The sequence below is a fragment of the Balearica regulorum genome, chromosome 25 (assembly GCF_011004875.1).
Source record: "Balearica regulorum gibbericeps isolate bBalReg1 chromosome 25, bBalReg1.pri, whole genome shotgun sequence".
Classification (NCBI taxonomy): Eukaryota; Metazoa; Chordata; class Aves; order Gruiformes; family Gruidae; genus Balearica; species Balearica regulorum.
Window position 1 is genome coordinate 5,099,547 of NC_046208.1, and position 27,910 is coordinate 5,127,456.

A 27,910-nucleotide genomic window follows, 5' to 3' on the forward strand; every position below is an offset into this window, starting at 1 on the left:
CGGTTTACCTACGAAGGCACCAGTGCCAAGAAAGATGGAAGCTGTGCTGAAAGCCAAGCTAAGAACACTATCCTTCAAGGGGAAGCCGAGACACATTGTAATGCTCGATTTAAGGGGTCAGGCTAGACACTACATCGTTTGAGGTAAGAATCCCGCTATCTCAATATAGCACCAGTTTTAGCAACGCTGGACATCTGAGTCTAATCCTACAGGTTTTTTAGTGGTTGGTCATGACAGCAGCCCTAAGCAGTTTAATCAAGCAGGCACTAGTCTGCAACCGCGAAACCCAGAGCGCGTCCCCCCCTTAAAACAACTCTGTTATCACTAATAAAGGTAGTTTGATTGTCGGTCCCAAACCAATTTAACAACATTTTGGATAAAGTGGCGTAAACTGCTAGGGCACGCAGCTACATCAGTTACTAGAGAAGAACCTCAGATGCTGAGGAAGACGGGAATTCGCATGGTGCAGGGAAGGGATTCAGGTAGCGCAGGACTAAAGCCTGGTTTGAAATCTGCATCTGTTGAATAAAGGCTATTTCTACCCCAGGAGCTATTTCCAGTTAAGGCGGCATAATATCAGCCACTCGATGTTACTGTGTTAACAACATCAATTCATGCCACATTAAAACACTTTCTTGGCACAATTTATTTTTCTGACCCAAACAAAGAAGCCATTAGCAAGTCATTAACAATATTCTACCCTAAATTGTCAGTTTAACAGCCCTGTAAAAACATTTTTAGTTTAAAAACAAAAGTGTGCATGCTGCTGATATTAAAACTGCAGTTACTCTTTCAGGAGTACCAGCTGTTTTGTTGCAAAGCAATTTCAACATACTAATCTGTACAGTAAAGACAAAAACTCAATTGAAGGCAGTAGATGGCTGTGTTAGGCGCCACTCACGGCTCGGTAACAGCAGACCGAATTTCTTGTACACTTCCAGATACAATATTCAAGCCCTTTTGAGAAGTTTGGTTCAGGCCGATCAGCACAGAGTAAGAAAGTATTATACATTCGTCTCTAAGTTGAAGTGAACTGAACTGGTGTAATTTAGGCTCAATTCCAGATGCTCGGTTTCAAGCTACTTCTTGAATAATGCCTCTCAGCTTTTTCTTATGCGTGGTTTTTCGTGTTAGCGATCACTGGCACTGCTTTTGGCCTTGCTACTCCACACTGATGAAAGCAAGGAGAACAAGTAAAGGAACAGAATAGGATCTTAAAATGAACAGCTTCTTGCCAAACCAGCAAGGATACCATTCCCCCTTGTCCCAGGCTCCATGGATATTTCTATCAGATTTTCATATTGTAAGCGCTTCTCAGGAAGAGAGAAAACTCTGGAACAGTGAGTATTTATTAGAATATTTTTTGTTAAATAAAGAGGAGAGAAAAAAAAAAGAAAAAAAAAAAAAGAGTACTGCAGATTTAATTTCACATCTTGGCTATGCTCTGACAAAGGAGAAGTTACTGAATTCAGCAACTACTTCTTGTCCCAAGCCAGGGATTAATTAATGCCCCTCCCAAAACTTGTACCTGTCCCAACCCACCCCCCCGCCCCAACCCTTCCCATTTTATTTCCCAACTAGACAACACTGTTGGCAAATCAAGACAGCATGAAACTTACATCAATAAAAACAACAAAAACTAATAATGTGAAGTGTGCCAACGCATCGGGGAGCTATCCTATTTAACGGTGTACTTCTCCAACTAGCAATTCTGCTCGGGAGTCAGCTGTACCTTTCACGGAGGGAGAGTTTAAACATTTTGAGCATGCTCCATGGTGCAATTGTAAGTGCTGCAGAACCACAGGACAAGAGATTGAACACCTGAATTTTTCCCCAGGACTTCTTTTGAGGGACACACAGTTATCCAACCGAGGGTTCGTGCAGTAACACTCAGTAAGTACAATCCGATGCTTTAGCACAAATTACAAGTATCCAGTTCAGCACGGTATAAGGCATGTGGACAAGAAGAGACATCAGCAGAACGCAGCAGGATCAGCAGAACAGCATTGGTGATCGACGCTCCAGTTTGTCAGACTTTGACCCCACTTTGAATCCCTGATTCCTACCACAGACAATGAAATTCAGTTTCTATCGTAGCGTTTCTGAGGCTATTTATTTTTGGCCAAGTGTTAAAAGACCAACTCCTTTTTGTTTCATTTTGATGTAAATGTAGAAACACTGGCGGAAGCTGTAGGAGATGCAACGGAGCAGCAGGGATGTCTGCAGGTGATCAAAACTCTGCCCTCATCTTCAAGTGTCACTGCACTAAATCAGGAGATACTGCACGGGGAGTATACTGGCCCAGCCACTAGCACTGTCACAGAATGTGTATTTTTTTTAAAAAAAACCATAACAAAAGGCAAACAGATTAATTATGAACCCTTCTTTTCAGAAGCAGACCAGGATTAAAAAAAAATTCCCGCAAAATTAAAGTGTTAGATTCTCCATCTAAAAAAAGTTTATACATATGCGCTGAAAGTGACCACCACACAGGTCTGGACAGCACCTTACAGTACAGACTAAGACTTAAAGAGCTGATCTCACATTTGAAGTCTTTTAATTAAAAAAAAAAAAAGTGGCTATGGCTGGGATGACACAAACGGGACACTTCAGAACACAAGGCAGAGGCAAAACTGGCAGCCTCGCTCGCCAGGCCATGGAAGCGGTGTAACGGGAAAGGGGCACTTCATGCACAAAATGTATTTTACAAAATACATATCCAAAAAAGCAAAAAAAGCCAACAAAAAAAATAAAATCCCACCTTGCACTAAATTGCAGCACTCTTAACACTTGCTCTGCCACAGGCTGCTGCCCATGCCTTGTTTGATAGAGGAGGCATGTGAAAAGGGGAAGGGGGGAGGGAAATCCATGTTTCAGTCTATTTTTCAAAATTTCTCTCAGAGGGACGTCTTCAGTCATCTGATGTCAGACACGGAGCTCTCAGAGTACGTCGTGGTCATGACAGGAGTGCCGTTGTTTGCCAAACAACCTTGCCTCAAGGTTTCAAAATACGAGGCCTGCACTGGTTTATGATACTGCAGAACTTTTATGGCATCTTCTATCTTAAACCATTCCCTTTTCCTTCCTGTGGGTAAAAAGAAAAATCAGTAGGTGCCACAAAACGATGCTACCCTTTCTATGTTTAAACATTACTGTTGATTAGCTTTCAATCATTATGACGTGCACTAATGCTGCAAGAATAATTTCATTGTGTAGCAAGGCATCGGTTCAAAAGACACTGGGAAATTTTCTCTCTGTATTCTCTGATCTCGTGGGCCACCAACTCCAAACACCACACTGATGGCTCCTCTATCCCCACGACACGTATCTGTTTAGGGCACTACATCCACTGTCCAAACAGACTGGTCTTGCATTTCTCAATTTAAAAAAAAAAAAAAAAAACCACCACATTTATTTTGCTATTTCTGCAATTTCTTTTCAAGTCAGATACTCATTTTAAAACAACCTATAACAACACACAGCAACCATCACCAATTTCCATCAACTTGCAAGTGAACCTCAATTTTTGGTGGACAGCACTCATTTCTTACTCTTTCCTTAAAACCTCTTCTGTACACAGCCTGAAGACAGTCATCACAGGTACTACAGCGCTATTGACAATAACAGGTTCATTTTCATTTGGGAATCCGATTTAAACACAAAGATTTCAAAAGAGAATGGGTAATGATTAATCCATGCTGCCCACATATATTTTCTTCTAGTCTTAGGACACTTCCTCATGCTCTTTGCTTAGCATCTTCAAGTGCAAGAATTAAACACCAAATTCCTGTAGGGGCAGCTGTGCAGCTGAATTGACTTCTCTTGGGCCACAGAGGTTACAAAAGCATCAACTTGACCACAATTTTTTTCCGCAGCAACCAAAGGACACACCACTGCAAGTATTCTCGCCTGCTCTCACAAGGATTCCAGCTCCCTGAGGGATGCTAAGCTGACATGTTTTGTCCGCATCAAACCAGTTAATGCTAGCAAGCAGAAAGAGCTTACCAATATTGACAGAGTCCTCCCAGTCTTCCAACACTTCTGTGACAATAAGTACGTAAACATATGTCCTGTGTTTCCTGTCCCGATTCTAGAAGGCAAAGGGAACAGAATAACAACAAAGCTACCGAAGGAGAAAAGGCAGGTGGGCACATGGCAACTACAAGTCGCGAGCTGCCTCACTGCGATGCTGCGGTACCTTATGTGCAGTTTCCCTCTCATTATAGCTCATCTTAGCTATTAAAAATTGTTGGCTTTTAAATGAGAGGTCTGAAAATATTAATAGGGATTGCAGCCAAAAAGTCTGGTTCCTCATCTGTAAGGCACTATTTGGTGGCTGAATATGCTTCTAAATCAGTTCCTCAGCTGGGAGAAAAAAAAAAAAAAACCTACAGGAAAGATTTTTATCTATTTCACGACTGAAATAGTTAGTGAAAAAACAACTGTAAAAAGCACTGTGTGGGGTACCTGTTGACTATGTATCTTACCAGTACTCATCAGGTGCTACCGCACTCCTAATAGGAGCACACACGCTTCACCCTGTTGCAGAGGCCAGTTTGGCAATGGGTGATGGCAGGTGGTAAAGAACAAAGGCGAGCGACTGCTCCCCAGCTGGAGGGTGGCATTTTCTGGCAGCAAGAAAGGTATGACGGCACTGAGAATATTCACTGTTACACTGGCTTATCACTCAGGATTTCAGCTGAAGTGGAAATTGCTGATGATCAGTATCACTGAAAGGATCAGCACGTATTTTTATTTAAATGGAGAGTTTTAAGTTTTCCTTCAAACAAGTTAGCTAGTTTATTTCACAACAAACTGGGAAATGGTTTTTACTCCAAGACAATTTTTTGCATCAAAATTTCACAGCCCCAATATCTGAAACTTACCTCAAAAATTCCCACCAATCTTCCTAACGTCCCTTTCACTCCAGCCTATGAAAAGTTCAAAGAGAAAAAAACATGCTCTAACAACAGGTCAGCACATATTTCCTTATTTGTTGTGCAGGAGCAGTTCCTTTACAACAGGAAGCAAATGTTGTAAAATTCTGTTAATCTGAAAACAACATGGTCACAAGAAAAACGACACGAATGTACCAGGAGCTCTAACCATGCATGCGTTCCCAGGAATTTTTTTTTCTTCTTTTTCTATATTCAAACCATTTTAGATTCGTTCTGGAGGGGAAAAAAAAAATATATCTTCTAAAGGTTATTATAGTCTAAGCATGGAGAAAATTTGCTTTGGGGTTTAGTAGTTTTACCTCTTTAAAGTTATCGTTTAATAACTTCAAAGTATGTATAAGGCATCCACTTACACCATCAAAGCAACATGACAGCTACCAGGTATTTCAGGGATACCCTGCATATATTTGAAGCAAGCTAATATAAACATAAAATACTTTCAATGTTGTAACGTGGCCTCCGCAACAAGAGCAAGAGCATTTTGATATACCACAAGATGCAGACGCACATTGAAAGAAGACTTTCTAATCAAGCAGACACACAAATCAAGAGAAGATCTAAGCAACAGTTTTGTCTTTTATTTGAATACTCCTGAAGATCTACCCACTTTATCAGATTTGCTGTCACTTTTTATACATCCTCTCACCGCTGTGGCTCAGTTGCTTTCTCAAAGTGCTGTTTCTCATTCCGCTCTCTCTGAATGCAAAATGCCATCCCACTCTCATGCCCTCAGACCACCACTCCGCTTTTTTTACTAATAATTTACATTCCCTTCTTTTTACGACTGTAAACGGTTGGAACTCAAGTGCTACAGACAAGATGAGAATTTGCTCCATAATTAAATTGGTCTGAAACAACACACACAATTTGGCATACAACCCAGCCACGTTTGGAAGGTAACTTCGGCTGCCATCTCTGGAATACATCCTGAACAGTTCAGGAAAACAGTGCCTCTGCTCTTGCAGACAAGATATAGAGATCTGATTATGTCAGGCTTTTTTTGTGTCCATCCCCCCCTCCCGTTTTTTTTTTTGTTTTGTTTTGTGGAACTCTTTGGGTGAGGGCAACTAAATATCTAATGATAAGACAAAGTCTCTGTCCTGAGCAGCTGAGATACACCATTTCCCACTTGTTCAGCTACTAACCAACTGCTGCACAGTCACATACTTTTAGAAAGGCAGAACTTTTATTAATTAAAATATTTTACTGGTTTAGTTCCCAGCCTACTAAATGAACACACCCAGATACTAAACAATACAGCCAGAGCACACCTCACTACTGCTTCTAGCAATAGCCGATGGCAGATCTGCCCCAAGAGAAAAGGATTTGTAGCTCCCCCTACTACAAGCACTCATAGAAATCTATAATTCTTTCTGTAACATGCTCCCTGACCTGTACTTCTAGTAAGGAGCTTTTCAACTGAATCTTTTATGTTGTTTTTGGATGCAAAATTTATTGTCTCATCAGTACTTCTGACATTCTGCTCAGCTCATAGGTGGACCACTGACTACGAACCACGAGGCTATTTCGGGAGTCAAATAGCAATTCCATGAAGGTCAATGTACGCGTGTATGTGTACACCAGCATGGCTAGGACAGATAACTGGTTCTGACCTTTGCGGACAAGGGATTTTACCTCATCTGCAAAACTGTGGCTGCTAACCTGGACTAATCTCTCTGAAGTGAACTGGAAGGCAAATACTTCAAATGAATTTCATTCAAAGAACTCCAGCAGCCTCCAACCCTGGTCTTTGGGTTTTGGTTTGGTTTTTTCTTTTTTTTTTTTTTTTTAGCTAAACCACCATATCAACCAGCCAGCAATAACACAGAGAGGAACACAAGGCTTCCACCTTCACAACATACATACATAAATATATTAAAAGGTGAAGTGTAATCAAATGTTTCAGGTAAATAACCATCTTAAGCCAATTTTCTCCACCTGTTCATGGAGAAGGCTGATGAATTTCTGCTCGCCTTACTCACCTGCAAAGGAACTGAATCAAAGGCCAGGGATGATGTTGTGACGGTTTAGAGAACTCTCAAGCCTGACTAGAAACAAATTTATCTCCAGGCAACTAGCCAGCCTGGACACTAAGCATGAATAAATACTGCACAACCAGCCTCCCAAGCAGTTTATCCTCAGCTCTAAAACTGTGCTTGAAGTAAAACAGGCAGGTGAGGAGCCCTTCCTTCTGTTCTGCTTAAACAGAGAGGAGATGGAAATAATGCTTCCCCTGCAAACTAAGATCATCCTTCTTCATTCTGCCTAGTCTTATTCACCCAAAAAGGCACAAAAAGTGATGCCAAGACAAACACGGACTACAGGAAAATCATGTTGAATTATCATTAGACAACTCCAAAAAAATGCTAAGGTTTTCTTCATGTATGAATTTACCACATGTAGTAGTAAATGGTGACATAAATTAATGGTTTGAGTCAAACAAATATTGGGCCAATTTTATAAAGAGAGTCCTTACAAAGATGGCAACACCCTGTAGAACAATGGCTTGCTCATTCTATTCCACTGGTATAGGGGATTTTAAAGACAACATATAGGACATCTAACAGAGATTGACTGGCTTGTTATACATTTATTTTTGATAAAGCTCTTAATTCACACACAAAGTCACAGTCTCTGTATAATCATGCACTTTGTTTAATGGAACAAACAAACGTGGAAGTGGAATTCAGTCTCACACAAGTTTCTAACAGAAAAGTTGCCCAAGGCATCAGAGAAAATACTCTATAGCTGTTATCGCTAACAAAGCAAGCTAGATAACGAGCAACAAAACTGCCAGGCTCCTTTTTGGGCAAGCCCTCGCTTTCCTACCGGCCAACCCCTCAGCACCCTCCTGACTCATCTTCACTGCAGGACAATGAACATTTTCTTGGAAAGTTAAAAGCATAGTCACAGGCTCATCCAGGAATGAAGCTGGATCTAAATCTTAATTTGCACCAGATGACTCGGGAATTTTCTCCTCAGTAGTAAATGGACTGAGAATCCTCCGCCCCCATGGGCTGCAACAGTAAGTGTCTGGCAGAGACAGCACAATTTTATTTGGGCACATGTTCCCCCTCCAAGCATTAGAAGTGCTGCCCGCGGGGCCCATGCTGCAAGGAGCATCCTAGGAGGATGCTATTAAACCTACCGACAAGGGGTAGGAGAGCACCAGCAGCAACTTTCTAACTGCAGGTGGGAAAATAAAGCAAATCAATCAAACAACGGTATTCCCCGGGAAGAGACACTTGGGTACAAAAGAGGACAGGCAGAGCTGGCAAAATGAGCTGCTTTTTCACCGCTCTGCGGATCCACATCAGTTTCCAAGGTCTGAGGTAGTCCTCCCTGCAGGAAAAGATAATCTGGCAAGACAGGGCCAGTGTCACAGCAACAGCCAGCTGCCCCAGAACAGCGCAGGACTTCAAATTGCTGCCGGACGCCCAGAGGGGTGGGCTGGGTGTTCAGGACAAGGAACAAAAATCTGGAGGAAATGAAGCTTTACTAGTTCTGCTGCTCATGGAACAACTTGTTTTAATAAAGAAAAATTACTGAAGACATCCAAGAACAGCAGGTTCAGGTTTCAAAGCTGAAAATAAGTTCGGGTCAGATGCAAAAAGCAGCCTGCAGCAACACCATCTGTTCCTAGGGACAGCTTTTATTTCCTTCCATCTGAGCTAAGGAAAATGTGGGTTGGAATTTTAGCTATTTTACTTTGCTCTATTAGGCTCAAAGCCTGCATCTACTACAGATTACTGCTGGGCAAGAGGACTGTGGTAAAACACCCAAATCTTTGCTCTACTGCGTGCAGTACTGAAGGTAGTAAATCACACCCATAAAGACTGCTAGCTTAGACAAGTTCTGAAGATGCCAATTACAGATCTGCTTGGCAAATTTTCTTGCTGTCTCTACTGTGTCTCAGAGAGGGTTATACTTACTCATCTAATTCTTTACTGCATTACAACCGATACATGCTTTTATATCTGTGAAATAGATTAAATACCACGACAGAGCAAAGAACTTGAAGATGTTGCACTCATTTTTATGAAGTTTGAGTACACAGGGTAACAGACAGTAGTGAATCTGGTCCACTATTTGCACTGAGCATTACTAAATCTAGGAAGAGTTCAACGTCACCATTCATCCATGGTCCTTGCAGTATTTAAAAAAAAAAAAGTCTTCCTGTTTTAGCACTGAAAGATAGCAATATTCATATTCTAAATCACTCACAAAATACATGAAACAGAAAAGATTATTTATAAAGCATGTTTAAGAGGGAAAAAAAAGAGGTCTAGCAACTAGATCAAAGTACTATCACGATGGACTATTTTTGATATTGGCATCAATTGCCTGTTTGATCACAGATCAAGCACAACTTATCTGGCTTTTGATTCCCACAAAGAAAGCACAACTAACGCTCCCATAATTTTATAGAACTTGACATTTACTAAGTATTTAAAGGTCAGGATGTGAAAGATGCTGTAAGTGCAAAATGAAATGCCTTTGGGTTTAACAGATGAGTGTGGAGGCTTTTTTCAAAGTCAGTCTATAATAAGTTTAATTTAAGGCATCTATTTCTAAAACATGTTCTTCACCAGTTGCTCACACCCATAAAAAACCCTTATTCCTAACACAAAATTAATTTTGGGGAGAGAACACAACAGTAAAAAAATCCAAGAATGAAGAAGCAAAAAATATACTCCATTGGCACTAATGACTGTTTTAAAGGAGCACATCATTTCCCTAGAAGGTGAACCTTAGCACATACCTGGAGTACACAGCTGTGTAAGGTTGACTACAATGTTTTGCAACAATCTGTCAGAAATAAGTGGGTTTATTCTGAAAAGGCTGCTCTCATTCAGAGCTAGCATACTTGTCTACTGCCACTTCACCAGAAAACAATGCCCAAGAACACAAGTCACTTCAAATTTTATGCAGACAACAGAAAGCATGACAAATGTTGGTACCTGTCTGCTTTAATACTTCTGCTGGTAGAGATTAATATAGATAAGGACTATTGCAAACTAGGACAAGGACTTCTAACTCGAACTGGGACAGCGGGATCACAGGTTTCACTCAGAATCAACATTTTTCAGAAGTCTTCAACTGAGAAGAATTTTGAAAATCAGAAAGAGGGAAAAGTCAGATTTCTTTCGATGACAATTATTCCAGCAATCACATGGATAAATTCACTTATGTGGTGAAATTGAAATAGTGAATGCAGAAGTTAAATATCTTAGTTTAGGGAAGCAAATGCATACCATGTAAAAAAGAATGAATTGAGAAAAAACAGCCTATTGTCATCTTCAAAGACCACAAGCAACTGAAAGGGTAATGAGTCCTTCCAGCTCTTCCAACTGTCTCTTATTAAGACAGAAAAGGCATTCCAAAGCCAGTGAAAGAAAGTCCACAAATTTCTTCCATAACTTTGACCAGCACGCAAACCACCTTCTCTTAGGATAAAAATTACTTTGTGTTCATCGACATGGAGGAAAACGGATTTTCCCTTTCCCAACTCAAGCAGCAGACTCTACCCGCTCAGCTAACCTCTTGTTTCCTTGTGAGTGACAGACATATCTGTCCCAGGAGAAGAGCAAAGACACCAAACCTACTAAGAAATCAGCCTCAGCCTAAATTCACATGAAACAAGGATTACCAGCTAGCACACACACCAGTTACCCAGCAAGCAGCCTCCTAAAACACCTCCCCTGCCAAATCAATAGCATAAGCTGGGAAGCCAGGTGCTTCATAGTGTTACAGCTGTAATATAACAAACACTCCCCTACCACGCACATTCCCCAGCAACGTTTTACAGTAAACAGCTCGCTGAGCTTAAGACAGTTGATGTATACTACAATTTTGTTTGCGGATCACAAGCAGCGTACTGGAACGCAAACCTATTTGAGGAAGGCCCCACACACCTAAAAGCTCGCCCGTGTCAGCTAGCCTAATCATTAGCTGCAGAAATGCTCAAGTAATTTTATACACGACAGGCTGCTTTTCTGCAGAGAGCTTTCAGGAAAGCCTTTATCGTAACAGCATCTGATAGCCCCATTTCAGATTCCCACCCTGCGTTCGCGTCAAACACTACGAGGTGTCGTGGAGGTTAGCCGTTAGGGTAATCCTGCTGCTTTTGGAGCTCTTGATGTCTACTGTTTGTCAAGCGGCATTCAAGCAGATAGGTGCTTCGCTGAGAATGACTCAACCCTGCCAGGCTGCCACAGTTTGAATTACATTCTCATTCGGCACCGGTCCACGTGAGCAAGGGAACACCAGCTGAGCGAGAGGGGATTATCTCAGCCAGCCCAAACCAGTTTCTTCACTGCAGACTGAGCCCATGCCAAGGCTTCCTTTCAGCCCCCGAGCTGTCATGGAAAGAGAGGCGACTCTTCCAAGGCGCTGCACTGCCCGGGAAAGGGAGGGTCGATACAGATTTATTTTAAGGATTTGAAAGGCAAAGCCATGCATCTCCTGAATGAACCCTTGCCTTCTGTATCAAATAACTTAATAATTAATAACGATTGGGCTGTAAAGCAGGAGTCTGCAGCTAAAAATATTTCTATCGTTCTGGTTAAACTCACTTTGGCTTGTGATGTGTTTGAAAGATCGCTCAGTGACTAAAAAAGCAGGAGCTGTATTACAGGCTGGAAACGAAATTTGCAAGCAGCAGTCCCCAGTGCTAGAGAGACCTAAGGACATCTAAAGAAATAAACTTTGCATAATCTTTCACATCTTTCTGATAAACTGCTAGATAATAAGAACATCCAAAGAGAAACACGCAACTCAGGAACTGCCACATTAGATTAGTCCAGAGGCCTAGATATTCAGCATTTTGTTAGCAGCAGGTACTTCCAAATACTTCAGAGAAAAACCTTCATATACCAGACAATTAAATAAAGCAACTACTGGAGAAGCTTCCTCCCAAGTCCCATCAATTAGCTCTTGATTTCTGTTCCACAGCACAAAGATTTATAACCCTCTTGAAAGCATTTTTAATCCTGCCTTATATAACTATGAACCTACTTGGTCATCCATATATAATCATTTAATCATTTCTGAATCCAAGCATCTCTCCAATTCAATAATATTCGGAAGCAGATTCTAAAGACATGTTTTATATACAACGTAGTCAACTGCCATTTGCTGGCTTTAAATTTCTTATGAAGAATAAAATTGTTCTTCAAGCTTGAACAGAAAAATATACCTTTTCCAATACAGCTCATCAATCTGTTTGATCTGCTGCTTGATCCCCTTTCTGAAATGGCTTCAAGTAAAAAACATGAAAACATTAGGAATTGTTGCTTATAACTCTTACGATCAATTTCTCTTACTCACATAAAACTCAAAATACATATTAGACCAACACATATGGAGATCCCTATATTTGGAGTCTCTTTAGTGGCTCATAAGGTTTTATTTCCACCTTCTAGCCAGGTATTAGATAGCTCCACAAATGTACAGCTGTTTGAAGTTCTCTTTTAAAAAACTGTTCTTTGTGCAGAGAAAAAAAAATGGAGAGTATCACCATATGTATTGAAATGACTATCACTTAATTTCATCTATTTTCAGTTAAAGGTATCAGGCAAGAAAAAGTTCATTCTGACTAAGACCCTGAATTACATTCCTATGCTATCTTTATTTAGAACTCTGGTTTCCGTCCCACGTACGATGTGGATATCACCAGTGACCCTATACTGCTCTTCACCTTAAGGAAAACAAGCAAGAGTGATGAAAACAAATTCCCAGAGCCTTGGCTAAGAATCAGCACCGCAGCTCCAGGAGCTCCCGTTCTCATTAGACACTCACCTCTTCACAGACTTCTCGCACAGCGGCCACATTGGGCTCCTCCTCGGGCTCCATGCCACCCCCAGGGACAATCCATCGGTCAGGATGACGACTACTGCTAACCAGCAGCACCTGCGGAGAGTAGAGTGCAGCTGATGTATAAACTCAAGACAACGCTCCTTTCCAGAGCCCAGCTGAAGAGAAGTTGTCTTTGCACCTCTCACCTCCACACATGACCAATCCAAAACAAGTCCTTGAAAATAATCCAATTTTTCCAAGACAATTTCCTCAGCCCCTTTCAGACAGCTGTGCAAACTCCATTATCAGTGACACCAAGGCACTCCAACACTCCAAATTATTTCAGCCATTACCTTCTCACTGCTCCAATGTGTCGCAGAATAAATTATGCCTCTGCATACCAAAACAACAATTTGCTATTTGATACAGCATCACAATACTTGCAGTGTAAGAGTTCCCTGCCGTACTCTAAGTCACTATCTATTCTTGACAGCTCAGGATACACGTCATGCAACAACATCAGATGGCACAAAAACTGCTCAGCACCTTCACCCTTTGCAGAAGTAGCTTGATTTGATTTTATTGGTACCTTTGGCCTTGTCTTCCTCTGCAGTTACACTAATGACACATAAAAGTCAGGTAACTTTCCTTTAAATATTTATGTGCAATTATTTTAGCACAGATTTTCAACTTCCCTGTCTGCCTCTTCTTATGCAGCAGGCACGAAAGAGTTCAGCTCTTGGTTACTTTTGGTTTTGATGGGGGTTCAGTGAGATACAAGCAAAATACAAGCCTATATTAAACCACTTAAAAACCCTAGGAAAAGGCTGCATAGAAGGACGGACTTTTCTGAACGAGAAAGAGGGTTCAACCATGTTCACCCATTTTCACAGCAATAATTTTTCATAAGCATGCTTTGTGGCAGTTTTTCTTGAAACACATTTTGTTCCAGTGTAATTCTACTTTGTACAAGTTCAGGTTTTGTTTTATCATCTTCTGGAAACAAAAAGCTAACTAAATCTCAACTGGCTAAAAATTTTCCCAAATAATACGGAGAGACTGTGCTTACTAAATCTACTTGCAATACATCCACGAGCAGAGATGGAAACTAAAAACAAAACTAATACTGTTTTTCAGCTCTCCAAACAAAGCTTGTTCATTAGAGTCATCATGCTATACTTCATCATTTCACTGGCACAAAGCTTACAGCCAAAGCGACTTGCTCCAGAAACTTTCCAACATACCAGTCCAATTAGATTACAGGCCAGCTGTAACAGTTTCAATCAAACATTTCAAAGTTAAACTGTGTGAGACACTAAAATCCCAGGCTTTACTGTGTAAATGTTGATTTACCAGTAGGATATGAAAAGATTTGCACTAATTATCAAGAGGAAACCTACCTACAGAATTCAAAATTAAACTTCTGAAACAAAAACAAGTGTAAGATTTCCAGGGTTTCCCAGCTCTTTTATCTTTTGAAAATTCTCATCTGCCCACCGACCACCCTGCAAAGTGATTTTTCATTTTCCAGGGTCACCCAGCCCACACCAGCTCGGCACAGGGAAAAGAGGGGGGCTAACAGACTAGATCACGCTGGGGTGAGGAGAGGAGGGTCAGTTGCGGGGGTCCAAACCACAGCTCTCAAACCCGGAGTAGCAAAGCTTAAGGCAGAAACTGAAGAGGGGTCACAACATTTTGGCAACTGCTGGCCTAACCTTTCCTACGTCAGGAACTAAACTCGGTGTTCTCAAGTGTCAGCACTCCTCTAATCAGCAATTTTCTGTGGATCCCACCAATAATAATGTCTCAAAGCCTCTTCTTCCTGCTTCAGTCAGGACCCACATCTCAATCCTGCAATGCACGGAGAAACATCATTTATCAACCAACCTCATTTCCATGCCTGAACACTCCTCAATCTGTCTATTGAATTACAGTATTAACAATGCATACTAGAAACGAATTAAGCTGAATGGGCTACCTTAATTCTGCAGTTTTCTAAAGGAGATGCTTACCCACCTGACCCATCTTCTGGCTTAGCTTGCAATGGAGCAGCATTTACATTATAGTAATACCCCGTGGTGTTTGGCCTTCTTCAAGAGGAAGACAGAATTCCTTTCCCCCCAACATCTTATCCATATAAAACGCGATCAGTAAAGCATGCCTAAATAGGGAATGTAAACTTCATTCATCCTCAGAACCTTCAAGCTCGGGACAGCAGCCAGGTGCCGTGGGCTGGGACTCACCAGCAACCACCTCTGGTTTGCCAAGACTTGGCCACTGCAGGCTCAGCACACAACGCACCCCACTGACCTATGCCATCTTATCACGGTACTTTTTCCTATTATGTTACAGGGCTTTGACTTCATCCTGACTCATTACCAGTATTGTACACTGCAGAGCTTGGACTGAAATTCCTAACTTGAGGTCAGCAGGTGATTCTGAGGACAAAGGTAAAAGAAAAGTAATAGACATTTCAAGTATACGTTTTCTTGCCAGGTAAGGAAGCATCATCTTTGTTGTTTCAGAATTCAGAGTCCCAGCTCAAAGGGGAAAAAAATATAGAAAACAAAAAAAAATATTAAAAAAAGCTGCAGAAACATATCTTTGAAACTCAGCACAGCACACTTCATGCCATTGAACTCAAGCCACTTGTGAGAAAAAGTATCTAAGAAAATCCCTGTACAAAGACTTCTACAGGAAAGCCTGCTGGACTGCTCAGACTAAGACAATGCTTTAGCAAGACACTAGTAGGAACTTTTAGGTGTAAACAACAATTTTAGGCAAAGTAAATTAACTTCAGCTGCTCTGGCAGTTGAGAGTTTTCTGAATAGAATTAACATGAACAACCCTCACTGGGAAGGAAAAACCTGTCATTCTCACACTTTTATGTAATCAGACTATTTCCTGTTTAATAAAAAGGAAATCCCATCAAGAGAGAGCAGGAAACATGCCCTACAAGGTCATTCTTTTAAAACAACTTTAAACAGGATATTGCTACCAACAAGCTCTCCCAAGACAAAGGGGCCTAGTTCAAAATGAGGGTGAGACATCGTTGTGTTTAAAAAAACCCAACACAACACATCTAAAAAAGTCTTGTGCCCCAATACATGCAACCATTCAAAGGGATCGGGTAAAAAGGTCATTATAACCCAAATCCCTATTTTCACAAGGCAATATCATTCAAATATTTTACAAACTGCCCCAAAGCCAGTAAAATGAGATCTGCTGAAAAACAGCCTCCCTCTGAAAACCATGACTATTTGGGCGGAACAGCCCAAATGCTGTTTCCAAGATAAGAAATGCATTCCTCAGCACAAACCTTTTTGCCCCGATAGCTGGCTGGGTGACCATAAAATACCTGGGGAAGCGAAGATATCAGCTGAGCAGGTTGCAGAAGAGGGATGCAGTAGTTTGTATTCCTGCCGTGACGAGGTCAGAATTATTTTCCAAGTTTCAGAACAAACATGTGATACAGCATAAGCCTAACTTACACCAAAAAGACAAGACAGAGAATGGCAACTATACCTTCATTTTACAACATGACAAAAGTGTCATTCGATTGCTCAATTAGACTGAATGTTTTTCCAATACTGAATTCTATAGAATAAAGAGTACTTTTTTTTCTTTTTTAAAAAAGGACCACTTGGTAGCTTCTATGTCCTCAACACTTTTAATTAACTCTTTTATTACATAAAAACATTCATCTGACTATATACTAAAGAGGAGATTTTAACCCGAACAGTCATTAAAAATATACCAAAAATGACTTATTTGATTTTTTTAAAATCAGGCCAAAACACAAAGGAAGGTTGACATTTCCATTTTATTCTTGCCAGGCAACCGTGTTTAAAATGGCTACTGAGACTCTTGGCCTAGCAGGGATTTTGGGAGCAGACTTTGGAGCCAAGTCTTGCAGCCTTTTTGGAAAAGCACTCACAGGTATCGGATCACAAGGCCAAGTTCTGTTTTCCAGGATTTGAAAGACAATGATGTCATTTCAAAGCAGGGAAATGAGCAACACAAGCCTCTTTGGCAACGCACAAGGCAGCCCTGAAGTAGCTCTCACACACAATCAATGAAGTAAGAGGTTAGAAAAATAAGCAAAGTTTCAAGTCTACAGCAGGGGCTCCTGAACACTGCTAGACTGTAGCCCTTATGGTAAGCAACCTTCAAAGCAGCATGCAATCAAACAAACCAACCAACCCAAACAAATCTAGAGCAGCCTACCAACTTTCCCCAGGAGGAGACAGGAAACATGAGGAAACATCTAAGCCTGCCTGGACAGCCACACATGGAGCTGGGAGCTCCATGGGAAAAGGGGAAAAGAGTTTGTCACCAGGATAAATCTGAGAGTCCCTGATACACGATGCTGACCTTAAAACAACCTCAGTACACACAAATCCGCTGTGCTCACAGTGGGGCTCTTTTGGTTTGGGTTTTGGGTGGTTGGTTGGGGTTTTTTCCACCCAGAAATAATGGTTTTCTGCAAAGCAAAAACTGGGCAACCAAAATAAGGCAGAGAATTAACTCTCAGTTAACAGAACAGAGATTGAGGGATTCCCTGGTTCTTTCACACTATGCTGGATTTAAACAACCACCACCCATAAATAAAACAAGAGTAGCTACACTGTACGGAACACGATTCCTAGAAAGAGACTCCACAGAGCATTACAGCAAAGACAGAAAGGGCTACAGCATTACTAGAAGCTAGGCTACAACACTATTAGACAACGAGCTGTGAACCTTCCAGGCTTCCAGGAAAAGACCGTCCTACCCACGTGCGCCAGGCTAAGGACAATCCCACTGGCAGACGTAGTAAGAAACAGCAGACAAGATGTGAAATACCTGGGGTTTGGCCCAGCCAGCATTCTGCCGCCAGAAGCCAATCTATAGCTCCTGGCTACCGAAACAGCCTCTGCACTTTCTTTCATGTTTTCTACCAATATTAAGGCACAAAAATAATGTATTTTACATAGTGACTAAAGCACAAACCTCTCCACGTTTAAACTCCTTTCACACTTTAGCATCATTATCAGAACATAGACTGCAAGAAAATAACATCCCATAACACGCTGTAGTGAGACTGGTGGAGAAGATGGCTGACTTAAATGATTTTCGCTTGTACAATCTGGCTTTGTTTGAAAGTTTCAATTTAATAAGAGTCTCTGTATTCAGGAGTTTGGAGCTTAGCTGTCCTAGCGACTCTCCGATTTGCCCTATGACCAGGCAGGATATTGTAGCTGCTGCAGTTCTGTGTCCAGCATAATAAAGACCTTTCATGCTTTACCCAAAGTTAACAAATGTTCTCACAATCCCACTATATTATTGTTACCGTACTTGATGCTTTTATATCTGACAAAACTGGGATCTCAATTTGACCACATCAAACCACCTTTAAACACTAAGAACATCATATGCTGACAAACAAGAGTTCAAGATGAGCAGGAGGGGAGAAGAGACACAGTAGTTAGCAGTGCCATGCAAAAATTAATCTAATTTAACCGGCAGAAACACGGCCTTGATTACACTACAACAAAACATGTATTTTGCCAAACTACTAACACAGGATGGTCTAACCACGCACGCCAAGGCTTAGAGAAGAGCTTCTCCCAGCCTCTTGCTATTCAGAGCACGTTCCAAAGTTAGCACATAGCAGTAACAAGTACAGCCTGTGGTCAGCAAGACTACAGTTGGCTTTAAACGTGACAATGTCTTCAGCTAAGACAAGAATACACACAACCTCAACAGCAAGCCACAAAACAACCCTATCCTGACCGTAACAGCACGTCCTTACTGTTCCTCAACAGTATACAGTTCCTTAGACAAGTGTTATTCTCGCAGACATCCACACCTTGATCTGTGGCATAACGCGATCTAACCTACAAAGCAGTACCTAGAAACTGGAAGCAGGAAATTAATGACAGAAAGCTAGAAGGGGAAATTATTCGCGCTACAGAACTTCACAAAGTAAAGCGCAAGTCTTGAAAGAGGAGTAAGAGGTGAACTGGAAGAAGTTCAAGTCATTTCAAGTGTTTGGATTGCACCTACGGTACTATAACGATAGAGGAAAAAATAAAGAAGATTCTGTTGGTTTTTAGGCTACTTCTTACAATAACAATAATAAATCATCACATACTGCACTGCTACTCTGGCTTCAAAATACCAAGGGTCATATTACTGTTACTACAGTTTTCTTGTGACTTCAGAGCAACTGCTTGCTCTTACCAAAGAACACCACAATCCGGAGTCCTCTCCCTCCATCAAAATTATGTTTTAGATAACCCCCAAAATTATCTGCAACCTGCCTTTCACAGCAGGGACAGGTCAGAGCAAACAGCTGAAATGCCTGAACCAGCAGCCGCTCGTTTCAGAAGCGAAGGGCTGATAAGGAGGCACTCCCAGCGGAAGACCCCAACACCCATAACCTATTTCTGCCTGTCAAAACCAGTTTGTTGGTCACTCGGTACTTACACAACTCATCCAGGCAAACTTTTTCCAGAAGGAATGCTAGCTTTTAAAGTGCGCTTTTTTTTTCCCCCCTAAGGGGGGGGGGGGAGAAAAAAAAGAAACGAAGGGAGTATTTTGGTCTTTTTACACAGACCAAATGACTCCGGATGTCAGCAGTTGCATATGCTTACACTTACTGTTTCGATTAACAGGTCCTATTCATAAAGTAAAGCATGCAAACACCCTACAGCCATGAAAACTCTTGAGCTTTCCAAATATAAGTAGTTAATTCTATGCATAACATCAATATATGTTATTTACACTAGAAAAAGTAACTGCCCAAGTCAATACGAATGAAAATAACATTCAAATCATCTGAAGCGTCTTCGAAAAAAAAATAATCTACCCAGTAGGTAATCATATGTGTCTGAATTTCACATTAACATGAAATTTCTGAGAACAAAGAGTTACTGTGCATTATCCACTGGACAACAGACAGCTACAGATACACAAATTCTCAGATAAATATGCACAAAATTTGAAAGATCCTTGACTAGTCCGTGCAGTCAGTCTCTCAGCTAGACTGAAAAGGAACTACTGTTTAAAGAAATCGAGTACCTGCTTCCCAGTGGCTGGATATTACACACAGCATCTGAACACTGATATTTACTATTCATAAGTTAGAACTGAGAGTTTCTTAATTTTGTTCTATTCAATTTTTCTGGGTGACCCCATCACAGAGGTATGCAAACCAGGATAATCTTCCTTATTAAAAAAAAAAAAAAAAAGATAAAATCCAAGCACATGATCATTTTCCTTAGACTGAGAAGGGAAAAAGTTGTTTTTCCAGACCTTAAGAGACCATCCATGGAAAGATTAGGTCCTCTGGCAGCAGTCCCAGCTGGGTACACCCCCCCAACTGCTTGTACCTGCCTCCACGCTTCGGTAGCTTGTCTGAAGGGTGCTGGGTCCTCAGCAAACCCAGAGGTGGATGGAGTACACGCTCTCCTCTTTCCATATTCATCACTTTCCCTGAGCTACAGCACAACAAAATGGACTCAATTCTTCAGTTTCACAACAGCTTACAGAGCTTCCAGTAAACTAAGTGAAAATTTAACAATTTTCATTCTTTTGTAGTTTGGGACCATGGAATTGCTTGTAAAATTGTTTATGAAAACTGCCTTTATGAAAAGGGTAGAAAACACTTTTTAAGCTGAAAACCAGGTTTTGCTGAGGATTATAGTCTTGCTCTTGGAGAAAACTAGCTACAAGCACAGCAGAGAGGGCCAGGAGAAGCACAAGCAAGAGAACTATTTCTAAACTGGCCTATATCCTACTGGAGATGTGGTAATGTGTTAGCAACAGACAGGGAGAACTTTATTTGGTTTCAACCACAACTCTTTTATGTAGCTGAAGGGAATGCACAGAGTCAAGCCGAGCCATCGGAACAGAGACTCTGAGACTATATTCCATGGAAAATACGACAGTCATACGATGCTAGGCTCCCTTTACGTCCCAACAGTACTCCAAGTGTTTTTAGCTATTATTTTTACATTGAAGCAAATGCACAAAGGATGTCCTAGGAACACTGTGCGATCATCAACGTAGCCTACAGTTAAAATCTGAGAACTGCTGTATTACATCATAGTTTGGTTTAAAACTGACCCAGGAGAGGCAAGAAGAAAAAGGATAGTTTGCATTCAAATTGCTTTCCCCAGCCGAAGCTGTTGTGGGGCTACATAAACGTAGCTTTTGGTGACCGCATTGGCTTGGCGCGCTCACAGAGCGGCAGAGCCAGGGCGCTTACCAGTCGCTGTGTGAAAGTTCTGTTTTCTCATCTCAATTTAGACTTCATTCACAATTAAGAAAAGACGACCAATCCTGGATCCTATTCTTTCTGAAGCATTTCCTCCAAAAAGTCTTTAAAAATACCAGTTGTTAATGAGCAGCTTGTCCTTTCACCAGATACAATGCAGGCATGCTTAAACCTGTAGCTACACCAGCACGGGACTTAAAGCCAAACGGTTCCTTTTTATTTCTGTTATATTTTAACACAGAGATGCTGCCATTGAGCAGGCTTCCATCTGCCTGCTAGTAAGACACCAGTGAAATTTTCTGGAACATTTCCTCATTGAAACAGCTGGTCTACACAAAAAATACTCGTGTTATTTAAAAATAACACCATAACAGCAATATTGAGAAGCACTGACATCACGAGCAATAAAATGCGTGATTTCAGAGATAACACAAGACTTGGGATCTCTTGACCCGCACACTCTTTCTGCGGAAGCAACAAACATCAAGGGAGTTTACTCCATTTGAGAAGATGAAAATAGCAGAGTCCTGGTGTTCGATTGCCGAAAGGTCCTTTGAAGCCTGTTGGCACTCTCTTTGAATTGAATTAATCCTGTTGATTCCCCTGTTCTCTCTCCTTCCCAAAGAGACATCACTCCATGGTGGCTTACTATTTATGAAACAACACAAAATATGTATTTTTTTCCCACACAGTCCAATTAAGAAATGTATTTTTTGCTCCATTTGAGATTCATGTTTAAATGAATTCTCCCTGGACTGCTTTTTTAAAGGAATACGTAACAAAGAAATCTTTTCAGCCAACGTTTGGTCTTCTAAAGACGTTCCAGAGCTTCTTTCATGTCCAGAAGCAGTAGCTTCCAAATGTAATACAGAGAAAATGTGCAACCTCAAGCAGCATAAAGAAAAAACAAATCACTTAACAACTAAAAAAGAAACTAAGTAAGAACTATTACGTTAAAACTCGCTATTTGCAAATTCAATGCCTAACCAAAGACATGCTGTTGTAGCAATCTCCATTGATTACTAAGATTTTGAAGAAAATTAAATCAATAACTGAAGAGTTGGGGGGTAAACACCTAAAAGAAAAAAGTAGCTTCCTCTGTAAATGTAAACAGAATTTTTCTTATTTCTTCTTGTTCATTGATAAAACTGTTTTATTCAGACACTAATCAGGGGTTCAAAAAGGGAGAAAACTTGTTTTTTTTTTAAATTCAGGCCAGGAAATGAAGAAGAAATGCAAGAGGTAAGATCTACTATTTCTTAAGTGCTTAAAAGAAACAGTAACCAGAAACAGCCAGTCCTAGAAAAAAATAATACTTTAATACAGCAAGTTTAAGTTATTTATCAAAACATGTTCCCCCCTGCCTTTTCTTTTTAAACAGTAAGTTTTTAATAGATCTTTAACATACTTTGATTCTGGCTTTTCCCCTCCTCCCTGGAGAGGCCTTCTAAATAGATCTGTATTTCCATTTAAATAGAAGTAATCAATAATAAAATACGGCAGTAGCACAAAAAAAATTGCATTATTCTCCAAGGGAAAAAGAAAAGCAAGAAATCTTTCACAGACATCTTAAACTATATAACTACATGTGTACAGATAAAACCTTTCTTGATATCAAAAAAGCACAACTCGCAGTAAGATTAGGCAAGTAGACTTCTCTCAAATTAAAGTTTAAGTAAATGCCAAGAAATGAGAATTAACCTAAGAAATAATTAAAAAGATAAATTAATAAAAACCAAAGTTTCTTGCTTGCTGATTTCAATAATGGATACAAGCATAACTTAAATGGCTTCTAGGCCTTTTGACCAAGATCAAGTGCAGTATCTGCGAAAAGAGTCCATTCTGGCACATATGTGTTTGGTATGGCATGACTTGATAATAACTTTCCCAAATTTGTTGAAAAAGCCCACTTCATGGCTGGCTACCACAGTAGGTATGTCATAGATGAGAACACAGGATGCAGTTTCGGCTCTGTGTTAAATACATAGATACCCTAAATAAATATGGCATTTGAAAGGCTGTGTGATGTCCTCAGGAGGCCAATTCAAAATAAATCAGAACTGTAATTCATGCCCTCACTATTTCTGTGGCTCACTTACAAAAAAGCACACACATGCAGGTACTTGAGGAAAATCAATCTACATCATTTACAAAGCAATTAGCGCTCCTTATTGTGTCACAGAACAGTACAACATACCACCAAACACTAACAGCAACCAAGGCTCAGGTGAGAAAGCAATGCTCATGTGAGAACCTCTGTTGCCCTGGTACACAAAAAGTTTCCCAGAGCTTCACTCCCAGCCTTCGTACCAGACCCATGGAGATGACAAGGCACAATTAGCACAGGGAGACAGCTACCTCAACTCCTGCCTTTGAAACTGCAAACAGATTTTTCTACTTTAGGTCTTACCTAAAAACTAAAGCATGAAATTATACCAGTTTAAATTAAATGAGATTTTTAATCCACTTAAAGTTGTTGCAAACCACAACACAGACACAACTCTGACATAAAAATGGCTTTAAAGCTCAACCTTAAACAAACCTAACCAGCTTAACCTATGCTGAAAGAAATTTGTCACAAGTTAGCATGCCTTTAGAATGAGTTTACTTTTCCTTCTTCAACCATCTCGGGTCAGTATTGTGAAACTGCCATGTTAACAAAGCTTTATGTCATCAACACCATAAGAGCTCTGGACACCGGTTCCCACCGGCCAGAAGACGTATCAGACCACTGCCACGGGGTAAGCTGGAACCCGTATGACACTGCAAATTGAGGAGGTGGAAAATAAAGACTAACAGCCAGTCAAGAGCTGATTGCATCAGGTAGCTGTTAAAATTACAGTTCTGTCTTCAAACATGGTCAAGCATCTAACTCTTGAGAAGAATTGCCACACTTGCCTCACAAATTGTGTAAAATCACATCAGGAAACTCTGATGCCTTCAACCACCCAAGCTGAGTAGCTCCAGTATCGTTACACAATACTATTACGTTCTTCTTCATAGTCAGTTCAAAGTATCACAAATTTCCTCAAAGTCAGCAGGGAGGACCAGCTAGGATGAACGCTGCACCAAAACATATTGTTTTCATTTCAGACCATTTATGCTTGAAATGTTGACGCTCTTCACCATGACAGCACAGCTACAAAGGGTTTGTCAAGCCTCCTTCACCATGTTAAATAATAACTGAACGGTATGCTAATTTACTTTCCTCCGGTGAACTGTCTGCATTCCCTTCCGATTTCCTGTAGCTACAAATATGATAATCAGGAGAACAAAGACTTTAGCACAGCCACTCAGGAACCAGTAAATGAGATGAAGTATGCCTGACTCCAGAAGAAGCAAGAAAAGACCTGCAGCCTAGCTTGTCCAGAGTACCCCAAGCCCACATTAAGAAGATATTTAAAAAAGAACAGTGAAACACTGCACATCTAAGTTTCTCTTTTTAACTTCACAGACAATACAACCACTTAGCAACACAGACGTTCCTAACTAACCAATCTACCTTTAATTCCCACTTCCTCCCAGGCCTCTCTGGACAGCAACTTCTGGCACTCCATCAGTCCCCTTTTATCCCAGTTTCTTTTTATAAATCCAAGGTCAGGTTTCCTCTCCCATCTCATGTGATGTGCTGGACTGAAGTTCTGCCAGCGTGGTCGGTCCACTCAACTGCCAAATCCCATCCCGTGCCACAACACTCCTTACCAGACTGTTCCACCACCCCACGAGCATTTCATTCTGGGCATTTTTCTCGTGTTTAGCAGAGAGAAATAAAGAAGGTGGAGAGACACCAACTTTCACAGCGACGCTTAATCGCATCTAGAAAAATAAATCCCGCTGCAAGCGAGTCACACCCGGGCGGCTCCGGGGACGCGGGGTGCTGCGCGGCGGTCCCCGGCGGGACCCGGCCTCGCCCCCACCCCTGCCCCCGGGGGACACACATGCCCTCGGCCGGCCGCGGCCCCCGGCCCTCACCTCCTCCTCGGTCTCGCTGCGGAAGCACAGGCAGGCCGCCCGCTTCTTGTAGCCGTCCCCGTCGTAGGTGCGCGTCTGGTTGGACTTGAGCTTCATCATCCTCCGCTCCGAGGGGGCGGCTGGGCTGGGCTGGGGAGGGGGACAGGCCGGAGGACGGCGAGGCCCGCGGCCTAGAGGGCGGGGGCGGGGCGGGCAGGGTGGCGGCGCCGGGAAGGACCCGCCGGGGCTCCCGTGAGGGGCGGGCGGGGAAGGACGGGGGGACGGAGGGGGGCCGCCTCCCCGCGACAGTCTCTTTCTCGGTCTCGCTCTGTCTCCCGCAGGCCGGGAGCCGCCCGCTACGCGCTGCCGCCTTTCGCCCGCCTCATCCCTCCCTTCACTTCCAGCCGCTCCGCCGCCGCTGCCAGCGCTCCGGCCACCGACGACGACGACCGCGACGCCATCTTGGGGCACGCTACGCAAACGGCGTAGAGCCGCCGGGCGGGGGAGGCGGTGGCTGCCCCCTGCCGCTTCACGGCGCGCCCGCCACGCAGACGGCGCAACCCAGCTTCCAGAATCGCTCCCCCCTCCCGCGCAGACACGGCCACCACGCCTCCGCCTCCTCCCGCCCTCCGCGCCAGCGGCGGAGGCCGCCTTCGAGAATAAGGCGGCTATTCGTAAGCCGGCGGGCGGCTGCGTGCTGGGGCGCCCTAGCAGTTACGCAAAAGACGCCGGGGCAGAGCCGGCCCCCGGCGCACATGGCTCCACTTTGACAGCGGCTCTACGCAAAGCGCGTAGACGCCGAGGAGGGAAGAATGCCCATCTTACGCAAGGCGGGGGGCGGCTTACGCCAGTGGCGGAGCGCGGTTAAGGGGGGTCCCATTGTACCCCGCGGGCGGGAGCGGAACAAAGGGGGGGGGGCGGAGGGGCAGATCCGGGACGGAGGGTCCCGCACCCCGGAGGGGGGGTCCTGTGCAGCCAGGTGCCCTCAACCCAAGAGGCACCAGCAGTCACCTCCCGGGGGGCACTTGCAGTCCCCCCACTATCACACACCCTCCTTGCTCCCCACGGGCCGTTCGGGGGCAATTTTAGGCTTCAGCCTAAGGGAACAATTTCAGCGGGCAGCCTGCAAGCCCCAACATTACACCCCAGGACGGGGGGTAACATCACCATCACCCCACTGCCGACACCCGCGCACAGGGCTTGACTTGTCTGCGCGGTAGAGGGGTGCTGCTGGACGCCACCGTCCCCAATTCTGTGCGCTCCCCCCAGGAGGAAAACCCTGGCGAAGGGTCACGTACTTGTCTGAGCAGGATTTGCCCAGCATGGGTTTGGCTCCAGCAGCCTGGTCTCTGCTCCGCAACAGGAGACAGTCCTGTTGGGAGGGAAAGCGGAGAGGCCTTTAACATCTTCCGACGCCATTCACGGGTGGAACAAAAGGCTCTTTGCCAGGAGCGCGTCCCACCGCAGAGCACCCGCGGAGGCACCGTCCAGAGGCACTGCGAAGGGCCGTGCCTCTCACACCCCCGTCCGCCAGCTCAGGCAGCTGAACGCTAAAAAGCTTTGAGAGGACGAGGATGCGATCCGTTCTCCACCACACACACAGCTCCCGTCCCAGGCTGGACGGACCAGTGGGTTAGGAGATTAAAAACGTGGGGTAATACTTCCCTGGTGGAAGAGTCTGTTTAAAACTGGTGTTTTAAAACAAAAAGCAAAAGCAATTTTTACTTGGTCATTTGGATCTTCCCTTTAAAGAGTCAAACATTCTTTTAGAAGAAAACATTTAGCATTTCATACCAAAGTACTCCAAAGTGATTTGAAATAGTTGCTTAATTTCACACGAAGCTAAACGTTTTACTGAACACGCTGCTTCCCAAACAGAACTAGAAATGCAGCAAGCGTTAACATTACCACTACGCTGTAGGATAAAATAAGCAGAAATGTGAACAAAAAGCCCCAGTAGATGCAGACAACCCAGAAACTCAGTAATATCACTACCAAAGTTGAAAAAAAAAAAAAAAAGCAAGCTGCTTTAATGCACGTTCCTGTTAAGAACAAGGCTGTAAAGCGTCTCTTTGCTAAATCCAGTCACCCGGGATTCAGCAGGTTAGTCTGGATTAGGTTTAGCTAAATCACAACCTACAAACTTCAATAAGGCAGGTGGATCAGTTAAAATGAAGATGTGAAACACCTTGTCTCTCCCTACAGTGCCAAGTCCCTCAGAAATAAATTTTTAAAAAACTAATAAAATCACATGCCCACCATTTCCCTCACCCCAAACTAGGACTGGAATGAACCCCTTTCCCCTGGGTTAGTGTCTAGCTGACTTCTGTGATACTAAGGCTGCCCTGAACAAGGTACCATTTACCAGGCTACAGAAACCCATTCCCAGTTAGCATCGTCCCGTTGTTAGCTGGCGAGTGACATCTACTGGCAGGCGGCACGCTGCAGGGGACTGGGGCTCTGCTCAGCTCCAGGCAGCAGCTGCTGTCACAACCACCCATCCTTCTTAAGCCACCGTTAATTAACCCAGTGATTTCTGAACTGGGATAAAGGAAACGCTCACCTGCCTGCCTTGGTGGTGTCCCATTCACAGAGGGCCTCCGGACAACACAGCTGAACTTGATGAATTTTCTGTCTGCAAAATAGAATTGTCTCTCAGCCCAGCTTTACTGCATTACTGGGGATTACCAGAAATGAGTGTTTTCCCTGGCCGAGTAGAAAACCTGCCTGCAGTGCTTCTGCACTGCCATGAGCCAACGCTCCTCGTTCCTCCCTAAGAATCACCTCTACACAGCAGCAAAACCCTGTGTCAGTAACCACCAAACCTACAAAGTTCCCTCCTATAACCTGCTTCCAATTACAAGTTATTCCACTACTGTTGTTACACATGACAAAGATCTGAGTCACCTCTCTGCTACGTGAGCTCTAGGTTTATGCACTG

General features: G+C 42.8%; 1 protein-coding gene across 2 annotated transcripts; it reads right to left on the reverse strand.

The window, feature by feature from the left end:
• Positions 1-626: 626 nt before the first annotated feature.
• NUDT3 (nudix hydrolase 3) lies at positions 627-27,792 on the reverse strand. 2 transcript variants are annotated; one of them, XM_075776185.1, is made up of 5 exons: positions 27,533-27,792; positions 12,759-12,869; positions 4,887-4,931; positions 4,006-4,090; positions 627-3,085 (listed from the first exon to the last, which is right to left on the reverse strand). In XM_075776185.1, exons 1-5 carry the CDS (start codon positions 27,554-27,556, stop codon positions 2,916-2,918), a joined length of 435 nt encoding a protein of 144 aa, XP_075632300.1. In that variant the 5' UTR covers positions 27,557-27,792; the 3' UTR covers positions 627-2,915. The 2 variants fall into 2 exon arrangements, with proteins under 2 accessions (XP_075632300.1, XP_075632299.1); XM_075776184.1 differs by lacking the exon at positions 27,533-27,792 and adding an exon at positions 24,991-25,696.
• Positions 27,793-27,910: the final 118 nt, after the last annotated feature.

Bases quoted from the DNA above. Each gene is read 5' to 3' on its own strand.
- NUDT3 (XM_075776184.1), bottom strand. From the start codon at position 25,089: ATGATGAAGCTCAAGTCCAACCAGACGCGCACCTACGACGGGGACGGC. The intron at 4,091-4,886 runs GTAAGTTTCAGA...TTTGCCTTCTAG, and splicing joins GATTGGTGGGAATTTTTGAG to AATCGGGACAGGAAACACAG. The intron at 3,086-4,005 runs GTAAGCTCTTTC...TTTTACCCACAG, and splicing joins GGAGGACTCTGTCAATATTG to GAAGGAAAAGGGAATGGTTT.